At 38.9% G+C, this 27,907-nt stretch overlaps 1 protein-coding gene across 1 annotated transcript in view; it reads right to left on the bottom strand.

Moving 5' to 3' along the window:
* Nucleotides 1-27,907, bottom strand: part of LOC308051434 (nipped-B-like protein) — a 198,798-nt gene that overhangs the window by 48,545 nt on the left and 122,346 nt on the right. The window contains exons 11-12 of the mRNA XM_080361861.1: nucleotides 23,806-25,299; nucleotides 1,706-1,888 (exon numbers count right to left, since the gene is read on the bottom strand). Of these exons, the coding sequence (XP_080217987.1) occupies nucleotides 1,706-1,888; nucleotides 23,806-25,299 (1,677 nt within the window). The remainder of the gene's footprint in view (nucleotides 1-1,705; nucleotides 1,889-23,805; nucleotides 25,300-27,907) is intronic.

Below are 27,907 nucleotides of genomic sequence, written 5' to 3'. Positions count from 1 at the left end.
TTCATACTTTTTAAAGTTCAATTTTAGACAATCAAAAGAATTCTGAAATACATACTTGTAAAAAAAAATCTATTCAATGTACTTGTCACAGATCTTTCATTATCTTGATCATGTTGTCTCGTTTTAACTCTGTTCAGTTCTACAGTATACTTTGAGAAATATTATAATTTATTTTTAAACCAGATGAAATGTTTAGAATGGTGGACAGATCTCTTGAGTGGATATAGTGAACTTTAAGCATTTAATTACTGTGAAAGTTTTCGTTAATTTGCTTTACTCTGCATTTAAGAATTTTAACAGCCACTGTGGCTAACAAGTAGATTAAGATCTCTCTGAAATTCCTGACAATCCTCTCCATTCCCAACCAACTTAAATAATTTTCCTTTATTTATTCTTTTTTTTAATTCACTGTTACAGATTACTAACATCATAAACAAGTGAAATTATACAATAAACAGATAATACACAATCCTGAATGAAGTAAATAATCTAATTATAAGTTACCCCAAGATCTCATACTCACAGACAAAGCAGCATTATTCAGTTACATTTTAAATGAAAAGCAAACAAACAAAAGGGACATTCTTTTCTGTTTCTTTGATAAAGATCAGAGGCACTGCTATTATACTTTTTATGTGTATGTGTGCATATGCATTGCTATCTGTTGGACAAAAATTTGAAACATTAAAAAAGCAGGAAAAATAAATCTTTCTCTTTTTGACCCTAAGAAAGACTAAGAATAAGGTTATGTTTTACAAAAGTTCAGTAAGATGTTTAGATAAGCAAAGGTGGAAAGAGTCTAAACTTGGAAAAAAGTCATTATAAGCAAGATGCCTTCTCAGACTAACAACAATAGGCACTTCTGTAGCCCTGCATAGGTAACACAGCTAAGATGTTACTCAGACTAAACTGATTCACTCCATTTTAATGGACTTTCTTTTCAGTGTTGGCTAACTGAACAACCATAGAGACAAACTATACTCTTATTTGTAAGTAGGAAATCCCTTCCTAACTTAGAAGCATATAACAATTTTTTAGACTTACGAACTTTACCTGATCGCACAGCAAAAGTCTAACTACAAGCTTCTTCTCTTCCTTTGAAATCACTTAATTAAAAATAGTATCATCAGCAAATCCTATTTTGAGAAACCATCAGCAATAATTTCAGTTTTACAAGCAATATACCATGGAAATAATAGAAGAAATATTTTAAGAAACTTCTGGGCACTAACATTCTTAATTTATCTTGTCAGAAAAATTCAAGAGGGGATACTTTGCTTTTCTTACCAATGAAACTCAGAAAAATTTAACATGTATATAGGGAATATTTTCTTTGCATAGCTTTTTGTGCAAGTTTTTTGAGCTGCTTAACAGGATATTTTTCTTTAATCTAATTGACTAAAAATGTTTCATTGCACAACTAAAAAAAAAAATCTAGGCAGTGGCTTCCCATAAGATAATTAGGGAAATAAATTTAATAACTAGCTGCTTTTCATCTTGAGTGACAAACTGAAATCAAGTAATTTTTATTTTAAAAGAATAAAAGGTTCTTGAGAAGAAAAGGTTCTCGGCCAAGTAGTTTTCTGAAGAGCAAATTTGTTTTCATATGTTTTAGGGCAGAAAACAACCAAAAAAAGTATATCTTTTTGTAAAAGCTAAATCTTAGTCTTTTTTAAGAGTAGGAACAAAATTATGTACTACTTACATTCAAAAGCTTCTTCACAGTCATTGTCTTCATCAGAAGTGATTTCAGCATATTTTGGTTTCTCATTAACTGTACTACGTTTGCGCTTGTTCATTTTCACACGTTCACAAAGTGGCATGGTGGATTCAATTTCTGCCAGGAGCTCAGGAGGCAACTCCTTTAACACTGACTGATCTATGCTACCTATTAATGGAGAGCAAGAAGAGTAAATATGAACCTGAAGATAATAAGGGCCCAACACTACAGTCCTTTCTCAGGAATAGCTTACAGTATATCCACTAACAAATGATACCATAATTAGATAAACATGGATGTATTAAAGAGTCTTTTTTAAAGTTGCATTTATTGTCCACACTGCAATTAAAAATTAACATAATAAATTGCATACATATTTCCTTCAATAAAATATTTTATCAGGCACATAAACAAATTCAAATTGGTGAATTTCCTTTGTAAAAAGACATCCTTGCTCTGCTTCCACAAAATTCAGTCTTATTTTGGTTCATCTTCTGAATTCAACAGGTTTTCTAACAGTGTAGGAAAATTAAGGATTCATTATGCCTCATTAACAGTTCTGTTTATTCTCATTCATATTATTTAGTGTACATAAGACAGTAATATTACCTTTTCCAGTAGGTAGAGACAATCTGTGACAGAATTTCTGGGGTCTTATCCCTAAATACAGACCAAATCTCTGACATCCCAATTTTTTGTTACCTCCTACTAGTAGTTTCATAATGCAAACCAAATTTTTGCTTGATTTTGTTACAAAGTATAGTTGAAAGATTTTCATTTAATAGAGACAAACAGAAAGCTGGACCACATCAGGTTTCTTTTCCACAGAGGTAAATAGAAATCATCACACAATTCTCATCACAATTTCAAACTATGTTTAGGCCCATATGCAGTCAGTATGAAGGAGATTCACAGTCAAAATATTTTACAAGTAACAAAAGGAAACCAAAGGAAACCAAATTAATTAAAGTATTTCCTGGGGTTTTGTTTATATGATGTCTTATCTTTATTTATCAAAGAACCTGTTGCACAGATTTTATCATACTAAACTATTAACCTTTTTCCAATAACAGGACAAATATCTTTGTCATATATGCCTCTCTCTCCTTCCCAAGGCATATTATATTATTTAGATAGAGAGGAAATCGCCTGCTGGTTGCTATACACACAAAAAGTCCTTCAAGAAATCATATTCTGGATGATAACTCACTTTTTAATTGTATTCACTATATCGCTAACATAACTCTCTAAAATTTATTTCCATTTTTACAATAATATCCCATCTTTGAATCCAAGCTTAGTCTTCCCCCCACTCCCAAACAACTTTAACTGGAAACAGAAGAGCCTTAATATGAGAAAATAGTTTCTAGAAACAAAATTTTTTTAAAAGTCTCATAGATTACTGGTTTCACATATCTCTTAATCCATAAAAACTGCCTATAAGCAATGAAACTAATGATCAGAAAATTATCTTCCCATAATTTTCAGGAATGTTTAACAAGTCATCCTATTTAAGTGCATTTTTAAAAAATATTTAACTTGAAATATTGGGTTTTTCAAACTGAGGTAGGAAAATATCTATAAAGTAAAACTCATAGCAAAAGTTCACAGAATCATAAAATTATTTTGTTTGGAAAAGACCATCAAGATCATTGATTCCAACTGCTAACCTAACACTGGCACTAAACCACGTTCCCAAGAACCTCATCTAGGTGTCTTTTAAAGACCTCCAGGGATGGTGACTCTACCACTTTCCTGGGCAGCCTGTTCCAATGCCTAACAACCATGTCCAAGAAGAATTTTTTCCTAATATCTAATCTAAACCTCCCCTGGTTCAACTTGAGGCCATTTCCTCTTGTATTATCACTTGCTACTTGGGAGAAGAGACCAACATCCTCCATGCTACAACCTCCTTTCAGGTAGTTGTAGACAGTGATAAGGTCTCCCCTCAGCCTCCTTTTCCCCAGGCTAAACAGCCCCAGTTCCCTCAGCCGCTCCTCCTAAGAGTTGTGCTCCAGACCCTTCACCAGCTTCGTTGCCCTTCTCTGAATTTGCTCTAGCACCTCAATGTCTTTCTTGTAGTGAGGGGCCCAAAAGTGAACACAGTGTTCAAGGTGGGGTCTCACTAGTACCGAGTACAGTGGCACAATCACTTCCCTAGTCCTGCTGGCCATGCTGTTTCTGATACAAGCCAGGATGCTGTTGGCCTTCTTGGCCACCTGGGCACATTGCTGAATCACGTTCAGCTGGCTGCTGATCATCACCCTCAGGTCCTTTTCATCCAGGCAGCTTTCCAGACACTCTTCCCCAAGCCTGTAACATTGTCTGGGGTTGTTGTGACCCAAAAGCAGGACCCGGCATTTGGCCTTGTTGAACCTCATACAATTGTCCTCAGACCATCAATCCAGTTGGTCCAGATGAATCTGCAGAGCCTTCCTACACTCCAGCAGATCAACATACCTGCCCAACTTGGTGTCATTTGCAAACTTACTAAGAGTGCACTCAATCCTCTCGTCTAGACCATTGAAAAAGAGATTAAACAGAACTGGCTCCAATACTGAGCTCTGGGGAACACCACTTGTGACCAACCACCAACTGGATTTGACTCCATTCACCACAACTCTTTGGGCCTGGCCATTCAGCCAGATTTTACCCAGCGAAGAGTACGCCTATCCAGGCCATGAACAGTCATGAGTTTCTCCAGGAGAACGCTGTGGGAAACAGTATCAAAGCCTTTACTGAAGTCTAGATAGACACCATCCACAGCCCTTCCCTCATCCACTATGCAGGTCACCTTGTCACAGAATATCAGGTTGGTCAAGTAGGACCTGCCTTTCATGAACCCATGCTGACTGGGCCTGATCGCTTGGTTGTCCTGTATGTGCTGCATGATAGCACTCAGGACGATCTGCTCCATAACCTTCCCCGACACCGATGTCAGACTGACAGGACTGTAATTCCCCAGATCCTCCTTCTGGCCCTTCTTGTAGATGGGCGTCACATTTGCTAACTTCCAGTAAACTGGGATCTCCCTGCTTAGCCGGAACTGCTGATAAATAATTGAAAGTGGCTTGGTGAGCAGCTCTGCCAGCTCCCTCAGAACCCTTGGGTGGATCCCATCTGGCCCCATAGACCTATGCATATCTAAGTGGTGTAGCAGGTCGCTAACCATTTCCCATTGGATTATTTGGGCTTCATTCTGCTCCCCATCCCTGTCTTCCAGCTCAGGGGGCTGGGTACCTGGAGAACAACTGGTCTTTCTATTAAAGTCTGAGGCAAAGAAGGCATTAAGCACCTCACCTTGTCCCTGCTTCCCCCATGATGTGGTCACTCTTATTTATTTACTTTAAGTTGCCATCCTTTAATATTCACCACCTGACAAAGTTACCTAAACTCTCAGTATTGCTTTCAAAAATGCTACAAACCATTTCACAGTGTGGTTTACCATGGCACTGTGAAATGATTATTCTTTGGGGGCCGGGCAAAGATAGAAATATGATAGCACGGACGGATAAGTTCCTCTGTGTGTACCACCAGCTGACTGGATGCCAGTCAGGTCTAATCTGTATGCTGCAGAGCCACATCTGAGTAGTGGTGTCCCCACACTGATACTCCATGTCTCTTTGTATGCCTATACAGTGTCTGAAGAGAGTTAACTTATATTCAGCCCCAGACTAGAATAAATTTGCACATATATGTTTTAAGACAATTTCCATAGATAAAATCGCTAGAGGGCCTCAGGTCCTGTTTTTTTTTAACACATATTCTCAGTTTCATGCACTGTTGGTAATTTCAATGAAATCAGTGGGACAAGACACAGAGCATAAGTTACAGCAAATCTGGTCACACATTCCAAAAAACAGCTGCAAGTAAAGGAACAAAAGTTGCATTAAGATTCATACAGATGCTTAAGAGCTAGAAGGACTAGATGTGGTTACACTAACAGGAGTATTTTCTACAAATATATCTTTAAGCCTCTCCTAGTCTACAATGACAAGTAAATTTAAAAACAGGATAACAACTAAGACAGATTGCTTGCAGAGGAAATCAGAAAAGGAAACAAATCAGTAATGGATTGTATACCTAGCATGGCAAGATTTCCAAGACCAAATTCTAATTCAAATCAATTTCAAACTCAGTTTCAAAAATATCCCTTAATGTTTCATAATGTAATTTTAAGACTGTGATCATTGCTTTGAAAAACTGTTAGAACAGAATTTGCTCTTTATTTTCCTTATACTGTGCACAAAGAAGATCTCAGTAAGCTGAAAGGTAATATATTTTAGAGTAAGAAGACCCTTAGAAAAAAAAAAAACAAAACAAAAAAACCAAAAACAAACAAAAAAACCCCCAAAAAAACCAAAAACCCTTGAAACAAGGAACAAAAATCACAGGCTATTCTCCTACCTCATAGGAATATCTATTCTTGCTTTCCTTATTGATTTTGTTCTTGGGGTAGAACACTACTCAATCTTTAAAAAAAAGTCAATTACCACAGTGTTAATTAGACAACAATGAAAAAAAAAAAGCAATTTTTCCATGTTCTCCAATGCTAAATTCAACTAATGCTTAAACTGCAATCTCTCCTGTTACAGATATTTCAGATGCCAGTATAAGTTTCCCTCTTTTTCTTTTTTTAGGGAATATGAAAATCTATGGTATACATTCTTAAATAAATGTGGTTATGTTATACATAATTTTAATGCGCTTTTTTTGCTACTGACTTATTACTTGTTTATTTTATATTTATTTTAGACTATGGAAATGATGTTAGACAAAAAGGAAATTTGAGCAATTTTCATATTTGAGTTCAAAATGGGTTGTAAAGCAGCGGAGACAACTCGCAACATCAACAACGCGGTTGTTCAGTGTTTGAAGCAAATTGGAAAGGTGAAAAAGCTTTATAAGTGGATGCCTCATGAGCTGACCAAAAATCCAAAAAATTGTTGCTTTGAAGTGTCATCTTCTCTTATTCTATGCAACAACAACAAACCATTTCTCCATCAGATTGTGACGTGTGACGAAAAGTGGATTTTATAGGACAACCAGCAACAACCAGCTCAGTGGTTGGACTGAGAAGAACCTCCAAAGCAGTTCCCAAAGCCAATCTTGCACCCAAAGAAGGTCATGGTTACTGTTTGGTGGTCTGCTGCCAGTCTGATCCACCACAGCTTTCTGAATCCCAGAGAAACCATTCCATCTGAGAAGGATGCTCAGCAAATCGATGAGATGCACTGCAAACTGCAATGCCTGCAGCTGGCATTGGTCAACAGAAAGGGCCCAATTCTTCTCCACAACAACATCCGACCGCACGTTGCACAACCAGTGCTTCCAAAGTGGAACGAATTGGGCTATGAAGTTTTGCCTCATCCACCATATTCACCTGACCTCTCGCCAACTGACTGCCACCTCTTTGAGCACCTTGACAACTTTTTGCAGGGAAAATGCTTCCACAACCAGCAGGATGCAGAAAATGCTTTCCCAGTGTTCGTCGAATCCCGAATCACAGATTTTTAACACTACAGGAATAAACAAACTCATTTCTCGTTGGCAAAAATGTGTTGATTGTAACGGTTCCTATTTTGATTAATAAAGATGTGTTTGAACCTAGTTATAATGTTTCAAATTTCACGGTCCAAAAGCACAATTAGGTTTGCACCAGCCTAATATATACTATGGAACAACATTTAACATCTTCAGGACTTAATGCATCAAATGAAACAATCTACTGATAATGCCTGGCTGAATGGCTCATTTAATTCCTTGACAAGATGAATGGGACACCTGATTTAAAGCGTTCTTGTAGAGATATGTTTATTCCTTTTTCTGTATGTGTTTATTGTGTGCCCCTGTAAATTGCTCTGTGCTACACCTCACAAGCCCAATTGAACACCTCTAGCCTTGCCGGCCCCAGCAGAAGCCATCTCTTGAGTGAGGGGGTGGAATGTGTGGGAACAGCACAAGAATGGTAAGGAGGAGAACTGTAAATACGGTCAAGTGACTGCAGCTGGGGTATAGAAAAGCACATAAATCACAAGATGAACATCTCTGTTTAGATAACAGGCCTGTGAAAAAGTCATCAAGGCACCTTATGATACATCTTTGAGATTCCTGCAGGCAAAGCTGTGGTGCAAAATGCAGAATTAGTGCGTGATGGATTTTCCCTTCTTTCTAATGGGATAACCTGTCCAGCAGACCCTGCTGAAACCAGTCTATTTCATCTTTTTTTTTTTTGCAGCCTCCTCTAAGATGAAAGTGAAGTCCTGGAGGGACTGAAGGGGGTAAAAGGTATTATCGGAGGGAGACCTTATTGGGATGGTCACCAATGGCAACAAGAACTTTGAACCTAATGTTTCATCCAGTTGTGATTTTGGTAGCTCTAACAGTGTTGTCCTTGTTACTTGCAATCATTTTATGTATAAGAGTCTGGTACACATTAAGCAAAAACACCCTGTTTGTTGTGAAAAATTCCCCAATAGTAAAATTGATAGTGATATTTTATATTGCTAAAGCTATTTCCTTGACACAAATTTGCGTGCATGCTAACATTGTATATAGATAATATTAATTTAACACTTAAACCAAGTAGTTTATCAAACAATTGTACTCTCACCACTGATCTACAATAGGCCACATATTTATGACACAGAGGCAAGAGGTAACCACACTGCCACTCTATGAGTGAATAAAGTGGGTTGACTGTAGTCAGGGGGTGGAGTGTGGCAGATGCACTCAAACCCCCCCAGCCAAACCAGCAGCAGTTTGGTCCAGGCTCCAGAGAAGGTAAAGTCCTGACCTGCAGCCAGGCCAAGAACTCCTTTTAGGAAACCCACAAGGAAGCAGAACAGCACACTGAACACTGATAAGTTGTGTGTGCAAGGAGTCTTGTGCATACCTTTCCCACTGTATGAAATGACTACGAGTCAACCACTTTATTCTATAAATGTGACAGCCTGGGTGAGCCTACTTTGAGCTCTCTCAGCTAAACAAGGGTGGCTGTATGGTGATGGTTTTTACTACTCACAGATCAGTGGATGAGCCCAATTTAAGTTTCATATGAGTAATTTAGCTTAATGCATACTAAATAAAATGAATCACCTAGAATTATAAGGTTGTGTGATTTTTAATATACTGTCTGCTTCATGTTACTTAGTAAGCTGAATTTGCTGAAACCTTAAGCTGTGTGCTGTAAAGTTCTGGTCATATTTACCAAAAGCGGCTACAGACTACACTGAACATCTGCAAGAAAAGGTTTGTTCTGCACTTTGCTGGGAAGAACAGAATTGACTGGGGAGAAAATGACGACTTCAAGGCTAACACAAAGACATTATGGACATCTGCGAGATAGGGCCTGTTCTGCACTTTGCTAGGAAGAAAAGAATTCATTCAGACAAAACAGCACCTTCAAGGCTATGGACTATAAACAAGATCTACAGCTAAACAAAACAAAGGCCCATCTCACATCAGTGAAAAGGATCCCATGAGAAGCAAGAAGACTCCAGACTCCAATATTGCTATTGGACTGAATCATGGAGGCAAGGTAAGCAGCATCTGGCTTGGCATATTTCCTCCGTGCAGTAAATAATAGAGTGAACCTTGCCATCAAACTCTCTTAAGTTGCACTTTTCTTTGAGTGATTTAAACATTATTTTGTGGGAGGAAATCACTTTAAATCACTCACCTGTGACAGGAATCACAATGCTGATAAACTCCACATTAGTGAAACTGAAGGGCGAGTCACAGAAAACTGTAAGAACAGTTCATCAACAATTCATCTTGAAGAACTGCATACATGAACAACCACTTCTCCAGTGCTTTTCCAAATCTATGGAATGCTGTTCATGACTTACTAGTTGCTTGCTGGAGGAAGAATATATGCTTGTTTTTGTTTGATTGTCATTATGAAAAGGTTTCTTAGAGAAGATATTAAAGAATCTTCAGCTGTTACTGAATATCCAGTAACCATTAAGATGCTTGTTTCTCACCAAGCAATTCTTGACAAAATATAATACAGTTAACCAGCCAGAGAATCTTAGCTAAAAATGAATTAAGTCTGTAAACCTCCTCCCCTGTTCGATTTGAATCTAGGAAGCTTCTCAAAGGGTTTCACCACATATATTAGAAAGACTTGTGCAAATATCTAGTGGATATAGTATTTCCTTTCTTCACATATGGCTTGAAAAAATAATGGCAAGGCACAGATCTGATTCAACGTTCAGCACTACTTTCTGTTCATAACTTGATGGATGGTTTCAAGTTTGCAGAACACCCTTTAACTAATATTTATGCAAATCCAATCTTTAGAAGAATCTAAAATCACTTTGCCTTGAATTTGCAAGTCAAATAGATCTCCCTGATTCAGGCAGATGCTTGCTGATGCTTAGGTCAGTTTTCCAGGATCAGATAGGCTGTTCCTGCCATAAAATCAAAACCAACACTAATAAACTCTGTTATTTACTCAGTAATGATTTCTCTTAGCTTTCCAAACTATAAAAAACAGATATATGGTTTACATTTTGGTGTAATCTCCTTTTAACTAGCAAGCCATCAAAAAAAACCTAAACTCTGATTTGCTACTTCCATAACTATAAGAGACAGTTAATACAGTGGAAACAACCCATTTCAGTTTGCTTATACAGTTACTTTAAAATACAGTTACTTTAAAATACAGATTACGGCCCAATTTTGCCCTCCCCTCACTCCTTTTTAACCACAGCAGACATTAACTGCCTACTGGACTCAAAGAAATTAAGGGGCGTTCCTCTGAGAAGGTGACACAGCCGACAGCCCAGCTGAAGTGCCTCTATGCCACTGCACGCAGCATGGCCAATAAACAAGAGTACTACTACAAAGCTATGACCTAGTGGCCTTTACTGAAACGTCATGGGATGGATCTCATGACTGGAGTGTGGCGATCAATGGCTATAGGCTGTTCAGAAGGGACAGGCAAGGAAGGGTGGAGGGGTTGCCCTCTACATCAAGAGGTGGACAGAGTATGAAGAGCTGTCTCTGAAGAATAGCCATGAGCAGGTTGAAAGCTTATGGGTAAAAATCAGAGACCAAAGCAGCAAAGGAAACCTTGTGGTTCATGTCTACTACAGGCCACCCGATCAGTAGGAGATTACTGATGAAGCCTTCTTACTCCAGCTACAGGAGGCATCGCGCTCACAGGCTCTCATCCTGCTGGGGGACATCAAACACCCCAACACCTGCTGGAAAAGTAGCATGGCGAGCTGTAGGCAACCCAGGAGACTCCTGGAGTGCACTGGAGATAACTTCATCAGCCAAGTGATAGACAGCCCTACCAGGGGGGATGTGATACTGGGCCTGATGGTCACCAATGCAAGAGCTAATCAGTGACGTCAAGACTGGAGGCAGCCTGGGCTAAGATGATCATGGACTCGTGGAGTTTGCAGTCCTGAGGAATGTAATCCAGGAAAACAGTAAAGTCAGGACCCTGAATTTTAGGAAAGCCAACTTCCCTTAGGGACAAGGAAGCAGAACAGAGCTGGCAGATCTGTAAGGATGCTTTCCATAAAGTACAAGAGCTCTTGATCCCAAAGTCTAAGAAACTGGGTAAGGAAGGAAAGAGGCTGGCATGGCTGTGTTGAGACCTGCTGGTCAAACTAAAGGGCAAGAAGGAAATGCACAGGCAGTGGAAGCAGGGACGGGTATCCTGGAAAGAGTACAGGGACACTGCCCGGTTGTGCAGACATGGGGTCAGGAAAGTCAAGGCACAGCTGCAACTGAACTTGGCGAGGGATGCAAAGAATAACAAGAAGGGCTTCTACAGGTATGTCAAATATAAAAGGAAGGCCAAAGAAAGCGTACCTTCCCTGATGAGCAAGACTGGCAAACTGGTAACAATGGATGAGGAGAAGGATGAGGTATTCAACAACTTCTTTGCCTCACTCTTCACTGGCAAGCTCTCTTCCCACACTCCTCGAGTGGATGAACTGCAAGGCAGGTACTGGGGAAGCAAAGTCCTTCCCACTGCAAGTTAAGATCAGGTTTGTGAGCACTTGAGGAACCTAAACATACATAAATCTGTGGGACCTGACGAGATGCATCCCAGAGTCCTGAGGGAATTGGCCGATGTAGTTGCCAAGCCACTCTCCATGATATTTCAGAAGTCATAGCACTCAGGTGGAATCCCTGGTGACTGGAAAAAGGGAAACATCACACCCATTTTTAAAAAGGGTAGAAAGGAGAACCCTGGGAACTACCAACCTGTCAATCCTCTCCTCTGTGCCTGGGAAAATCTTGGAACAGATCCTCCTAGAAGCTATGCTAAGGCACATGGAGGACAGGGAGGTGATTCGAGACAGTCAGCATGGCTTCACCAAGGGCAAGTCCTGCCTGAACTAAACTAGTGGCCTTCTACGATGGAGTAACTACATCAGTGGACAAAGCAAGGGATGCGGCTGTCATCTATCTGGACTTCTGTAAAGCCTTTGACATGGTCCCCCAGAACGTCCTTCTCTCTAAATTGGAGAGGTATGGATTTGATGGGTGGACTATTTGGTGGATGAGGAACTGGCTGGATGGTTGCAAACAGAGGGTGGTGGTCAATGGCTCAGTGTCTGGATGGACACCAGTGACAAGTGGTGTCCCTCAAGGGCCTGTATTGGGACCAGTACTGTTTAATATTTTTATCAGTGATATAGACAGTGGGATTGAGCGCATCCTTAGCAAGTTTGTGGATGATATCAAGATGAGAGGTGCAGCTGACATGCCTGAGGGATAGAGATGCTATCCATACGGACCAGGACCAGCTCAAGAAGTGGGCCCATGCGAACCTCATGAGGTTCAACAAGTGCAAGGTCCTGAACTGGTAGATGAAAGAATGGACATGAGTCAGCAATGTGTGCAGCATCAAAAGGAGCATAGACAGCAGGTGGAGGGAGGTGATTCTGCCCCTCTACTCTGCCCTGGTGAGACACCACCTGGAGTACTGTGTCCAGCTCTGGAGCCCCCAGTACAGGAAAGACATGGAACCTGTTGGAGAAGGGCCAGAGGGGGCCATCAAGATGATCGGAGGGCTGGAACACCTCTGCTATGAGGAAAGTCTGAGAGAGTTTGGGTTGTTCAGCCTGGAGAAGAGCAGGCTCCAGAGAGAACTTACTGCAGCCATTCAGTACTTAAAAGTGGCCTACAAGAAATATGGGGACAGACACTTTAGCAGAGCCTGTTGCAATATGACAAAGGGTAATGGTTTTAAACTAAAGGAGGGGAGATTCAGGCTAAACACAAGGAAAGAATCTTTTACAATGAGGGTGGTGGAACAGGTTGCCCCACAGAGGTGGTAGATGCCCCATCCCTGGAGCTGGCTGAAGTCATTGCTGGACCACTCTCCATCATCTTTGCCAAGTCTTGGGAAACCGGAGAGGTGCCTGAGGACTGGAGGAAAGCAAATGTCACTCCAGTCTTCAAAAAGGGCAAGAAGGAGGACCCAGGTAACTATAGACCAGTCAGCCTCACCTCCATCCCTGGGAAACTGATGGAACGACTTCTCCTTGGTGCCATCTCAAGGCATATCAAGGATAAGAGGGTCATTAGGGGACGTCAACATGGCTTCACCAAGGGGAAGTCATGCCTGAACAAACTCATAGCATTTTATGAGGACATAACAAGGTGGATAGATGATGGCAGGGCAGTGGATGTGGTATATCTTGACTTCAGTAAAGCATTTGACACAGTCTCCCACAGCATCCTCACAGCTAAACTGAGGAATTGTGGTCTGGATGATCGGGTAGTGAGGTGGACTGCGAACTGGCTGAAGGAAAGACACCAGAGAGTCGTGGTCAATGGCGTGGACTCCAGCTGGAGGCCTGTATCTAGTGGAGTGCCTCAAGGGTCAGTACTGGGGCCAGTATTATTCAATATATTCATCAACAGCTTAGATGAGGGAATAGAGTGTACTATCAGCAAGTTTGCTGATGACACCAAGCTGGGAGGAGTGGCTGACACGCCAGAAGGCTGTGCTGCCATCCAGAGACTTGGACAGGCTGGAGAGTTGGGCGGGGAAAAATTTAATGAAATATAACAAGGGCAAGTGTAGAGTCTTGCATCTGGGCAGGAACAACCCCAGGTTCCAGTATAAGTTGGGGAATGACCTATTAGAGAGTAGCGTAGGGGAAAGGGACCTGGGGATCCTGGTGGACAACAGGATGACCATGAGCCAGCACTGGGCCCTTGTGGCCAATGGCATCCTGGGGTGTATTAGAAGGGGTGTGGTTAGTAGGTCAAGAGAGGTTCTCCTCCCCCTCTACTCTGCCCTGGTGAGACTGCATCTGGAATATTGTGTTCAGTTCTGGGCCCCTCAGTTCCAGCAGGACAGGGAACTGCTGGAGAGAGTCCAGCGCAGGGCAACAAAGATGCTGAAGGGAGTGGAGCATCTCCCTTATGAGGAAAGGCTGAGGGAGTTGGGGCTCTTTAGCTTGGAGAAGAGGAGACTGAGGGGTGACCTTATTAATGTTTACAAATATACAAAGGGTTAGTGTCAGGAGGATGGAGCCAGGCTCTTCTCGGTGACAACCAATGGTAAGACAAGGGGTAATGGGTTCAAATTCAAACACAAGAGGTTTCACTTAAATTTGAGAAGAAACTTCTTCTCAGTGAGGGTGACAGAGCACTGGAACAGGTTGCCCAGGGAGGTTGTGGAGTCTCCTTCTCTGGAGACATTCAAAACCCACCTGGACACCTTCCTGTGTAGCCTCATCTAGGTGTTCCTGCTCCAGCAGGGGGATTGGACTAGATGATCTTTTGAGGTCCCTTCCAATCCCTAACATTCTGTGATTCTGTGTGATTCAAGGCCAGGCTGGACAGGGCTCTGAGCAACCTGATCTGGTTGAAGATGTTCCTGCTCATGATAGGGAGGTTGGACTACATGAATTTTAAAGGTCCCTTCCAATCCAAACTATTCGGTGATTCTTCTTATTTTGCTGATGACTGGTAGATCCACAGTCCTGCTGCTACTCCACAGAGGCTAAGCTCACCTTTCTTATATGTCCTCTCTGAGTATTCAAGAGAAGATAATCTACCTCCCTTATGTACCACCAGCTTACTGCCTAACATTCTCAAGTCATTTTGAGTCACTGCTATAATTACACTGATAAAACCTCCTGTGTCAGACATATATACAGGAAGAAAACCAGTTTCTTTCTGGATTAGCTCAAAAAACCTTCAAACTCTCTGCTAAATCTAATAAAATACACTCTTGCTCTGTAACCAGAGTGCCTTATTTCTTGTTGTTGGATAGCCATGTCATTGTAACTACAACAGCACAGACTCACAGCTTAATACTACTATAGCTACTCATGCAGATAAGGTTCTATTTTAGATTAAGAACTAAAAGAAAAAAGAGGGGATAAAAATACTTCCTTACTTTATAATGATGCTTGGAAAATAAATACTCTTAAAACAGTTACGTACGGTTACAGTATAGCACTTGGGCACTACAGTGTAAAGAGGCACATGAGTACCCGTAATTGATGAACAGCTTACCGGTTAAAGCTGAAAATTTTCAGCTATCCCTTAGTGTACAAATTTAATTATATCCTTTCCACCATGCTCTCCCTTAAAATGCTCCAGTATGTTCTTTATACCTGAGTCCTTGATGTTTGGAGTCCCTTGCCCACCAGCATCACAGTCCTCCAAATAATTATGTGCCCTGGAGAGTTTTAAGAACAGAAGGGGAAACACAGGGAAATTGCAATCCTTATCTCAAAGAGGAATTTAAGGTATGAGAAAAGTACATCTGCTCATATGACAGAAGTTTCACTTTTATCTAAATACCACATTAGCTGAAAAGCACACCATCAAGATGAATACTGATGAAAATAATCTGAGTAGTTTTCCATTTACTTCAGTGGCTTATCTCTTTCCCATTCTTTGCCTTAATGTTCATGGAAGGGTATACAGCTACATCCTATAAACAGGATATAGCCCTCTTTGAGTCCTTTACTCTCACCTTTTGACTACATCCATGAAGGGGTAACTCCCGAGCTCAGTTCACACACACACACATGCCTGAGGGTAGGAGATCGAGATCCCCTCATCACGGCCCAAGGGACTGCACCCACAGGATTCTCTGCTGCAATGGATTTGGCGGGAGGGAGAGAAGCACTGTTAGAAGTATGCCCTATATCATTCCATAGAACCTGCTTGAACATATCTTTCAAAATAATTTTTCCTCATCTATCCCAATATGGGCACAAAGGGAAAGCTCTTAGCCTTGGGCTAAACAAAAAGAGAGATTCAGGTTCCCTGATTATATTCCAGTCCTTAGCTCTGGCCATAAGAAATGGGCATGTTGGGGAGAAAAACTCTCATTATGCAAGTGTAATGAGTTGGAGCACTGAGGCACTCCCTCCACGCTTTTGGAGCTCCTGCCATGTGGGAAAAGACCCCCTTTCTGCCTGGAAAGGCAGCAATGACCAGTCATTCCTGAGAGCCTGGTGTACCTGTGGCTCACCTGCTACCTGGATCAATAGCCCAAGCAAGATGATACCAGAACTATACAATCTGAAAAGTTCTGGATGTAGATAAATGGTGGAAAACACCAGAATATTACCTCATCCTAAGTGTGGCCAAAGTGGAAAAACACTAACTGAAGTCAATGATCTCACGACCCTATAAAAAGTAATCCTAAGTGAGGCCTGTTGAGCTCTGCAGGGTCACAGCAGGCTGTCACCTTACATCTCCCTCTGAGGTGGGACGTCTCTCAGAGTCATCTTGCAACTAATGGACACTGCGAAGCCATGGATGAAGATGCAATCTCGAGATGCAATGAGTGCACATTGAAAATGCCAATTTATTAAAGTGAGTAATGCGCTAAACTCGAGAGGGAAATTTTGACCATAAGTATACCTCCACATGTATTCAAATATCCATGGTTTACTGCACGTGTGTGAGCATGATTTATATATTTGTATTGATGTGTTTTTATCTATATACCAGTGTGCGTGTCTATGTGCATGTGATCTATCTCTTTGTTAGTGTGACCCTCACCATTTTCAAATTTGTAATCAAGTTGCTGTTTTGATTATAATAAATCCCATTGAATCCCTTTCAATCACTTTATTAATCAGCTGTTGATGAAGTGCTATTTGGAATCACTCTCCAGAGATGCTGAAAAGCATGAGAACTCATTACATCGATATCAATTATTTCCTCAAGCTATCCGATTGCTGCAGCAACTAGAGCCACAATTTATTTTATTCCTTATTGCTATTCACTGACCTCTCATCTTTATAAAAATCAATAAAAGAATGCTAGAGGAGTCTAGTTTTGCAAATACTTAACAAAAAATACAGCAGTACTCAGAGTAAAATGGAGCAAGATCGGCAAGTGAAATAAATGCAGTGCTGCACAAAGAATCTCACTTTTATGAACTGGGGTGTCAGGGGACTGCTTTTGGATTTCGCTGTCGTTGCTTTTGAACATATGCATTGAAATTTAAACCAACTCAATTTATTGTATTAAAATGTTAAGGTGTTTTGTATAGTTGCAAAACACAGCAATTCTCACTGAGAAGAAAATTATTTATTCAGACAAAACAGCACCTGCAAGGCTGTGGACCATAAACAATGTCTACAGCTAAACAAACCAAAGGCACATATGAGATCAGTGAAAAAGATCTAATGAGAAGCAAGAAGACATCAAAGTGAAATATTGGACTGAATCATGGTATGAATGGTCTGTAAAGATATAAAAAGTCTATGGTTTTCTATGCTCAGATGGGACCTCTATGCAGGTACCCAGCTTGAGCCAGCCCTCCTGCTATCCTACTCCAGTATTTATTTATTTTTATTTCTGAGAATTTTGTCTCCTGAAAGTCTGCTCTGCAAATGGTTATCAAGCCTCACCTGAAAGTTTGCCTCTGGAGGTCTAAAATATAGACTCCAGAGTGAACGGTTATCAGGGAGGGAACACCTGAAAGTTTGCTTTTGCAAATGGGTACGGGCCTCCCCTGAAAGTTTGCCTTCGGAGCAAACCACAGACTCCGGAACGAATGGTTATCAGGGAGAGAGGAATCCTAAAATTTTGCACTGCAACAGGTATCAGGCCTCCCCTGAAAGTTTGCCTCCAGAGTTCTAAAACAGATTGCAGAGCAAACAGTTATTAGGGAGAGAAGAATCCTGAAAGTTTGCTTCACGAATGGGTACAGGCCACCAGAGAGAAGACACCTGAAAGTTTGCTTTGTGAATGGGTATCAGGTTCCTGGAGAGAAGGTAAGAAGGCTTGACATATTTCCCCCATGCAGTAAATAATAGAGTGAACCTGCCACCAAACTCTTTTAAGTCACACTTTTCTTTGAGAAATCTAAATATTGTTCTGCAGTAAGCAGAATCCTAAATCACTCCCCTGTGACACACTTACATGTGCCAAGGTAATTTTTCAAAAGTGAACTAATTAAACAATGCATTCCTAAATCTGCAAACAGACAAAGCATCATATTTCAGATGAACTAAAGTACAATGAAACTATTAGATTTGGTCAAGTTTATTGTTGTTGCTAAGAACTAGATGTACAACACAAAGTTCACTCTTATTATCCAGAGAAGGCTTAAGAACAACCATGAGAGCAAGAATAAAAATATTTACTTTGGTGGCAAAGACAAAAATAGAAAATAACTCAAGCAGCCTCCAGGAAAAGCAGTGTGCTGAAAATGTCTCCTACTGTACTGGTAACAGATCAACACAAGAAAGGACTCGGGTGTGCAGCTGCTGAATTCCTGCTGTCTGCTGATATCAGTTTATCCGACATCTAGCGATAGCAGTTAATCTAACATCTACTTCTGAAAAACTAACACCAAAAGCAAAGGCCACAGAGAGTACGTACAATGCCCACACATATCCCAATATACTTTTTGGGATAGGACAGATGCACCATGCCTAAAAATATCCCTGCAAGTAGGAACAATCCATGCTAGAGAACAGAGATCTTCCTAGACTATTGGATTTAACTGGTTACATATAGTTTGGTTTTGGCTTCTGACTAAACAATGCCTGGAATATTTTTCTAACTATCAACCCGTTCAGTCCAGAAAGGAGAAAAAAAAATATAGAGTTAAATGGACAAAGTGCATATTGCAATGGATCCCCTGCAAACTCAACATATCTTTAAATACTTCTAATGCCACGAGGGACAGCTAGTCCCTCTTGTAGACTAGTGAAGTTGAAAAGAGGTAGTCACTAATATCGCAGAAAAGAGGAAAACCAGGAAGATTGTAGTATTCTTATGAAAGTTATGTTTATTCTACAAATTCAGTTAAATTTAGAGTTTAAGAGAAGCTTTAAAGACTTCAGTTTAGAAGAATCAAGATAATCTCCTTGCTATAAATCATGAAATATATCCTTTAATTCTCTGAAATGTGGCATAATTTACTGGAGAACTTCAGAGAAAGTTATGACATGCTTGATCAACCTGGCAGTGTATGCACACGCAAGATGCTTAATCAGTTATTACTCTGGCCTTCCCACATGCAAATGCAGTTGCTACCAGGAACTCTAAGAGAGTGATTCTAAATTTCAGATTTGTGGAATTACAGACTTTCACAGTAGTTATCTTTACAAAAGCACAATCTGTAGTAAGCAAGTTGAGTTTCAGCCTTTTCCTTTCCAAAGGAAATATGCTTTTACTCCAGTTATTTCCTTGCAGCACAGCTGCTTGCCCCACTGATTTCCGTAAGTACAACAGTATGTCTGTCCCAGCATCAAGAGACTGTTATTTTGGAAATAAATTTGAGCTGAACTCTAAAGTCTTCTTGATGAGTTAATATTCACAAGCTATTTTTCTCAAAGGTTTGCCAATTTTGTCTTTGCAGAAGTCCTATACATGAAGGATTTAAACAAATGTTTAAAATTGATACTCCCTTTTTGTGTACAGTTTTCAGCTGTACCAAAAAGTATTGGTGAGTAGCTCTGCTGTGCTGCCCAGAAAACTCTGAGAAACATCAGAAGTTGGCTCAGTGAGCCAGCACAATCTGGATACAGCTTTTCATTCTGGAATACTTCCTTTCTTGTCAGTCCTACCTAGAAGATGAGCACCTAATTGATTAGTCTGTTTCACAGGTGAAACTGTTTCCAGCAGTGCTAGAACTCAAAGATGGACTATCATGTTACACAAAAGCCATGGAATTTTATGCTGTTACAACCTATCACTGACTACAAATTATAGTTATTATCAGCTCTGAAAAAGTAATCTGGAATAAAAACAAACAATCAAACAAACAAAAAAAACAAACCAAAAACAAACAAAAAACCCCACAAAACACCACCACTACAAAACAAAACAAAAAACCCAAACAAACAACAAGCAAACAAACAAAAAAAACCCACAAAATCACAACAACACACAAGCATAGAACACAGATAAATCTAGAAGCGTTGTTTTAACACTATGACATAAAGATGATTAAGCAGCAGTAAATTTTTAGTTACACCTGTAAAAATATGAAGAGGACCTTTGAACACGGTATATTTAGGAAAACTCATAGTGAGCAACGAAAACCTGTGTTTAAAGTTCTGTGTAGTACAGATAACAAAATCCTATAATAACTATCTACACAATGAAGGAATAGCATTCAGCATTAGATTCTGCAGTGAAGTTATAACTTTTTTTTTTTTTTTTTTAAACAACAAAGCCTTTTTAGGTGATATCTGAAGACCCAAAAGGTGTTTCTGCACAAGTCTTAAAAACATGCACTCATTTGTCCTAGAAGTAAAACTTGCATTACATATGTGGTACTTATTTTGGAAAACCAACTTGGACATCTCCTTAACACAGTTACAGTTTTTCTCATTATTCTGTTTCATACTTTAAGAAAGCAAAATTTGTCTTGTTCAGAATGCAGTAACTTTAAAACTGGTAACAGCTCCCATCTCAACGTAGGTGATCAGTATAGCTATAAGAAGTAGCAGATAAGGTATTCGCTGAAGCTCTGAAAAGACAGCAAACATGACCTCCCCATTGCAGGTACAAACTCAAAGGGAAAAGTTTAATTGATTCCCCAACAACATACATTTGCATTAAAACCAGGATAAAAGGCATTCACAGATGTTAAAATCAGAAGAAAAAGAAAGTGTTACAATTCATTCTGACTTGGACAAAACAGGCCACAAAATTTCACCATAAGGCCTTTTAACTATTTAATATATTTATATTATATAATTTATAATATATTTATATTTAACTATTAACTTTTTACTATAAAAAAAACTTCCATAACTTTCCTCTGAGCTAGAGTGCATCTTTCAGAAAAATGCTCAAAGAAAAGAGAGAGAAAAATGTTATTTCTTCCTTGTAAATGCCAAAAGGAACTGTTGGGATCGTTCAATCTTAACAATTGTGTACTACAACTATCACAGTCAAAATTAATAAAATGTCAAGCCTGTCTATAAAATTGCCAAATTTAAAGTTTACTGAAACAATGTAAACAGTTGCATATACTTTCAGTATACACAGTATTAATTTTAGCTCAAAACAAGTCACTTTTACTGAGTTTTACAATGAATGTCCCTTAGGACAGAATGCCTATCTAAATGGTGTTTTGAACAAGCTGAACTAATCCTATTTTAAACTGTATTTCAGAGAAATCACAGCAATGATGTTGTATATGACAAAGCCAGGAGAAGACATTTTCTTGGGGGAGGAATGGATGAGAAAGGAGGTAAAAGGAGAAAAGACAAAGCAAAATATACTAAGCTACATGAAATAAGAGGGATGTGAGAAGAAGTAGAATAATGATGTAAAAAGGCAACACTAGAAAAGATTTGCTACAATGTATTAAGAAATATAGGATGAACTAAATAAAGAATGTTTACAAAAATTATATCTCCTAGTGTATTAACATTTTTATAACTGGAAATGGCACGGAGTAAAACAGTGAATGCTATTTCTCTCAGTTGGAGAGAATATTTTCTAAATCAGTCAGTTGCTGACAAATAGACTTTGACTTATGAAGAGATATCTTTATGAATCATGAACCTTTTAAAACACTGGATTTCACCTTATTATTTAGCATAATATATCCTAGGAAGTAGGTTACCAGAAAGTTGGACAAAAAATATAAAACTAAGAATACACATGAAAAATCTGAAGTTCAAAGACACTTTCTCCAAAATCTGCCTGGATGAACACTCAAAACTTAGAAACATAGTTACAACATTATTCTTTCCACAAAACTTATTTCTAGTATCACTTTTAAGAGTCTTATTCTAGATATAATAGCAAAGAGACTGATATCCAATTCAAACATCTTTTTTTCCCCTGGAAAATATGTCCCAAGTTATTTCAGAATATGTAAGAAACATACGACTTCAGAAAACACAAAATACACAAAAACACTGCAGAAAAGTTATAAACCTGACTTTAAAATCAATGCATTGCTCGTGTGTGACACAGCTACTAGTCATGTCAATTGGATAAGTGTCATATTTACATATTACTAAAATATACTATTTAAATAGCCACATACAACACAGACTACAAAAAGTCTACACTTCAGAAACATTTTAGAAAGCATACATGCACTGTATATGGCTCTGAGTGCTCTAAAAATTGCATGTAGAATTGTGTGAATTCAAAATCTATCCTTTTGAGACTACAGCTGAATTCCATCAGAAAGTTTTCAGTATTCTCTATGAAAAACATAACATTTTCATCTGAAATCTTTAGACTAAGCTGACAGTAAAGATGTCATAATTTTATGTACAACTCTAGATACCTATTATTGTTAGAAATGGAAATTTTGCCTGTTCTGAACCTCAAAAAGGGAGGAGGGGAATGTTCATATTTCCAGGATAAAGAGAAAATATTTAACAAGGAGGTTAATATTTTAGAAATAAGTAATACTCATCCTGAATTATCAAGACTTTAAGAGTCAACACAATCAGGTTAGTAGATAGAGAAAAGACACAGCATAATAAATTCATTATACAAACATCAACTCTGTACACGTGCACATAAACAGTTATACATTCACAAAGATGATTTCTATATCATTTCTTATCAGATCAACTTTGTAAGAAAACATTTGCAATCTCACATTCATGAGCAATATTATACCTGGAACTGCATTCATAAATAATCCTGTACACAGCTGAAATCCTCTCCCCTGTCAATTTATTTGTCTATTTTTGAGACAGGACAGATCTATAAACATAACTATGTAAGAAATGTAAATGTTTTAAAAGCTAAACATTAAAAAAGAAAGGAACCCTGACCAGTTAGCAACATTGATTTCACAATTTGAAATTATCTACTTCAGTCTGAAACCAAAGAAGCCAAAATTACACCACCAAGAAGAAAAGCAATCTTATTTAAAAAGTGTTAAATCTGAAGAGAACAGTCAAATATCAAACCTACAAACTATTTTGAATAATTTCCTATTCATATTATTAAGTTGAAAATGCCAGTCCATTGTTTACCAGTTCCTTTCCTCTTTCTGCATACATTGGACCATAGAGACAACAATATCTGAATTCTCCTAAAGACAGAACCTTTTTGAAAGCTTATTGTCATACAGACTAAAGTGTGGAGGCTTCCCAACAGACTTGTATTTATAGTGTAAAAGAGGCAGATGGAACTTTCTAACTGCTTTCTTATTTCATCATGTCAAAACATCCCTCGGAAAAAACACATCTCATTTCCAATTAAAAATATAAAATAATCTTATGGCTTCTATACATAGTATTTCCCACCACTCCATCTATACTGATTTAGCTACAATACTACCAGTCCCTTATACGGACACACTTAAACCAGTTTAAATCATTCATACAGCAGTTATGTTTAATTGAATACATTACTAATGTAGCTGAAGTACAGTTTAAGACTATTTAAGTGTTCCCACATTACGAACTTCCATTGAAGCAAACAAATAATTTCAGTTACACTGTAGCAAGATTTCCAATAACAACAATCCCATAGACAAGTTTCACTTTGTTCACCAAAATCACCATATAACCAAGCATATAAACTATTAAATGTTTGCATTTAATTTTTAACCACAAGAGTAACAAATTTAAAAGAACAGGAGTGTACAAGATATAATGCAATTAACATTTAAAAAATCTTACCTTTATTAGATTTGGATGACTTGTTCTTGTTAGGTTTAAAACAAGAGCCCCTTGTTTTATCTTCTCTATCCTTAATAAATTTCTGCACATCATCCAATGAAAGCTTTTGAAGGACAACTACAGGCTTAGCTCCTTTATTTAAATCATCAACTAGCCCAATCTTCTCTACTTTGTCCTTCTGTTCACCTTTAAATTCAGTTTTTCTTGACTCCTGAGTGACATTGCCATCTTTATCACGCTTGATTTTTGGAATGACAAAATGTTTCAGTGCGCCAGATCTTGCCCCCAACAAATAACTGGGAAACTCTGCTTTATTATCAGCATGTGCTTTATTACTATATACTTTACTTTTATTACCATCTGTCCTTCGTTCATCCTTGCTGTTGGGTGATTTAAAACCAGGTTTATCAGGTCTTGATTTACTAGAATCTCCTTTACCTTCCTGTTTAATGCGTGGGCTGTCAGGTCTTGATTTCTGATCCCCAGAAGAAAACCTTTCCTTTGATTCCATAGACTCATGTCTATGTTTCCTTTCAAATTTCTCAATTTTTGAACCATCAGATTTATTACCATGCTTAGAATCATGTTCATTTTTGTTTGAGGATCTCAAATATTCAGGCCTTCGAATCTTGGATGGATCTCCTCTGTATCTCTCTGACTCCTCCTTGTCTTCAGATCTTTGTTTAAGGCTATCATGATCACGCCTCGGTATATCAGAAACTGAACGCCCACCAGGCCTTTGTTTTGTTGGATCAGATCTACTTTCAGATTTTATCCTTGAAGGATCAGATTTCACATCTAGTTTATGCCTGGATATTTCAATTTTCTTATCTGACAATGGTATACTCAAGTCCCTCCTGTTATCATGTCTATGTTTCGGCATTTCAGGCCTGCCTTCACTCTTCTGTTTCGGTGTTTCGGGCCTCTGCCTTATTTCCTGCTTGCCATTATTTTGTTTTCCCTCATTTTGTTTCATCTCCATTTGCCTGCTCTCATTTTGTTTTGATTCTGTCTGTGTGTTCTCATTGTGTTTCACTTCCATTTGTCTACTTTCATGTTTAGTTTCTACCTGTTTGTTCTCATTGTGTTTACTTTCCAACCGCTTGCTCACATTTTGCTGAAATTCCATTTGTTTGGTTTCATTTTGCTGAATATCTGTCTTTTGACCCTCAAAGTCTGACGCTTTCCTAAAAATCTCGGGATGGTTTTCAGGTTTAAATTTAAGAACTCCAACAGTGTCTTCTTGGGGAACACACACAAATCCATCATTATACTGCTTAATTTCTTCAGGTTTTTTGATGGTTTCCAAATCCTGAGTTACTGTTGCCTGAGAGTCTGCTCTTCCTGCTTGCTGCAGATCTATACTAACCATCAACGCTGGCCTTGCCCCATTTCCTGCAGAACCTGTCTCCTGAGAAGCTGCTCTATTTCCTCCAGTAGCACCTCCAGCCTCCTGTGGTTTGTTTTCTTGTTTTCGTTTCTTCAGAGGTTTATCTGCAAATTAAAAGAAAAAGTCACAAATACTATATATAGAAACAGGTGAATATCCAAGCAAAAATGTCCATTCCCCTCCATCCCCACCAATTAAGCCTCCTCAGCATGTATGTGCACAAAACCCCATTGAGTTTAAAAGCAAGAATAGAGCTTCTCTAATACTTTTAAATGTATTCAGATTATCATTTGTTGTCAGTCTACCACATGTGCCAATTAATCATTAAAAACACACCCTCAAAACATATGAAATCAAAGTCTCTGTAAAATTCCCAAGAGAATCATCTAATAAAGCAGCTGCAATATGTAACAAACAAAAAAAAAATCAATTTACACTTGAAGCAAGTTTTGAGGAATACTACTATAAAATATTATCTTCTGCAGATTCAGGATGCTTCATTTATACATGAACTAAGCAAGGATCTGCAATGATTAAGACAGAGGTTCACCTTACTTGGTTCGGTGCATCAGCTGGACTTCATACATACTGTAGCCAGGGAAAACATGAATGATGAACAAAAATTAAAGTAACTAAAACACTCCATGCTTCTCTTTGAAACAAGGAGTATATGAAGAGAAGGAGTTTATATCATAACACATATGTATTAGATGAGAGGTCACTACACACTGAAAAGCTTGAATATTTTCTCTTTGCAACCCTAATGCTTTTCATAGATGAAAAAAAAAAGTTCAGTGATAACGTAGTGTCAAGAGCTTGACTCTGCAATAATCTTTTCAGTTCACACTAAAAGATCTTAAAGAGTAGAATACAAAAAGATAAAAAGTGAGCCAACCACACACCCTGTAATTTGGTAGAATTCATCAAAATGAGAAGCACATGGAAATATCAAAAACAGTATGTTCTACATACAACCTATTTATATTACCAACATGGTACTCTAAACTAAAATTATTTTATGCCATAAAACTCAAAAGCCCTACCTGCACTAAGGCTTACATTCTCATTTCTCAACTACAATTTTGTAATATGTCAAAAAAGCAATGATTTACTCTGTAATCAGGGAATATGATTTTATGTCTAAGTAATGACCAAACACAGGTTGGAAATTCTGTTCTAGATCTACTGTCAAAACATCTAGACCACAAATGCAATATAAGAAAAATAACTTATTTTGTGCCTAGATTTGTGGTGCCTTATCACCAGATGCAATGAGCCAGCTCTCTTTTAGGGAGCAGAGGAAGGGTAAGAAGGATGCAATCAAGGAAGAGAGAACTAAACTCCAAGGAAAAAAAACCCCAACCGATCAAGTTGTAAATCAGAATTATAATATATGACTTGTAATTTCTTCTATACTTGTAGAAGATTCTTATTCAGAAGAATTAAAACTTTGAAGGATCATCTCCAAAACATTAGAACACAGTAACAAGCAGTAACATGGTGATGTGAAAAGGTTTGTGTTTGTTTGGGTTTTTTTCATAATTTCAATTCTAAAATCTGTCTGTATATCTCTAACATCCTAAAAGTACAAAATTATGTACAACATTTAATGGCTGGAAGACAGTATACAGAGATACAATAAACTCCATGCAGAAACTGGTCAACTGCAAATAAGGAACTTTGAAAAGTTCAACAAAACCTGTAGGAATGCTTGCCAACTTTATGGTAGACATGTTGACCTGCTGGAGGTTATGAAGGCCATAAGGATAGATCTGGACTGGCTGGATCATTGGGCTGAGGCCAATTGTATGAGGTTTAACAAGGCCAAGTGTTGGGTCCTGCACTTGGGTCACAACCCCAGGACATGATACAGGCTCAAGGAAGAGTGGCTGGAAAGTTGCATGGCAGAGAGTGATCTGGGAGTGTTGATCAACAGCCGGCTGAACATGAGCCAGCAGTGTGCCCAGGTGGCCAAAAAGGCCAACAGCATCCTGGCTTGTATCAGGAATAGTGTGGCCAGCAGGACTAGAGAAGTGATTGTGCCACTGTACTCAGCACTGGTGAGGCCTCACCTTGAATACTGTGTTCAGTTTTCAGTGCCTCATCATAAGAAGGACATTGAAATACTAGAGAGTGCAGAGGAGGTCATGAAGCTGGTGAGGGGCCTGGACCACAAGTCTGATGAGGAGCAGCTGTTTAGCCTGGATAACAAAAGGCTGAGGGGAGACCTTATTGCTGTCTACAACGACCTGAAAGGAGGTTGTAGCATGGAGGGTGTTGGTCTCTTCTCCCAAGTAGCAAGTTTTGGGCATTGGAAAAGGCTGCCCAGGGAAGTGGTGGAGTCACCATCCCTGGAGGTGTTTAAAAGGCATTTAGATGTGGTTCTTAGGGACATGGTTTAGTGCTAGAGTTCGGTTATGGTTGCACTCGATGATCCTGAGAGTCTCTTCCTACTGAAATGATTCTATGTTTGAAACCTTCATGCAGTGACAAAAAATCTTTTTCTCCTTGTAACTAAGAGGGCTTTGACCTCCCTGAGTTTCATGGCAAGTCTTAGGAATGGCCATGAAGTAGAAGCTTCCAGACTAATAGATTTCAAATTTGATTATTTTTTTAACATAAACATTAATATACATGCATACAAACACACATCACTACCTTATTTCTCAATTAAATTTGAAACACAAATTGAAAAACTTGTGTTATTAGGAA

Source organism: Nesoenas mayeri (assembly GCF_963082525.1).
Source record: "Nesoenas mayeri genome assembly, chromosome: W".
Classification (NCBI taxonomy): Eukaryota; Metazoa; Chordata; class Aves; order Columbiformes; family Columbidae; genus Nesoenas; species Nesoenas mayeri.
This window is presented reverse-complemented; position numbering and strand designations above follow the sequence as displayed.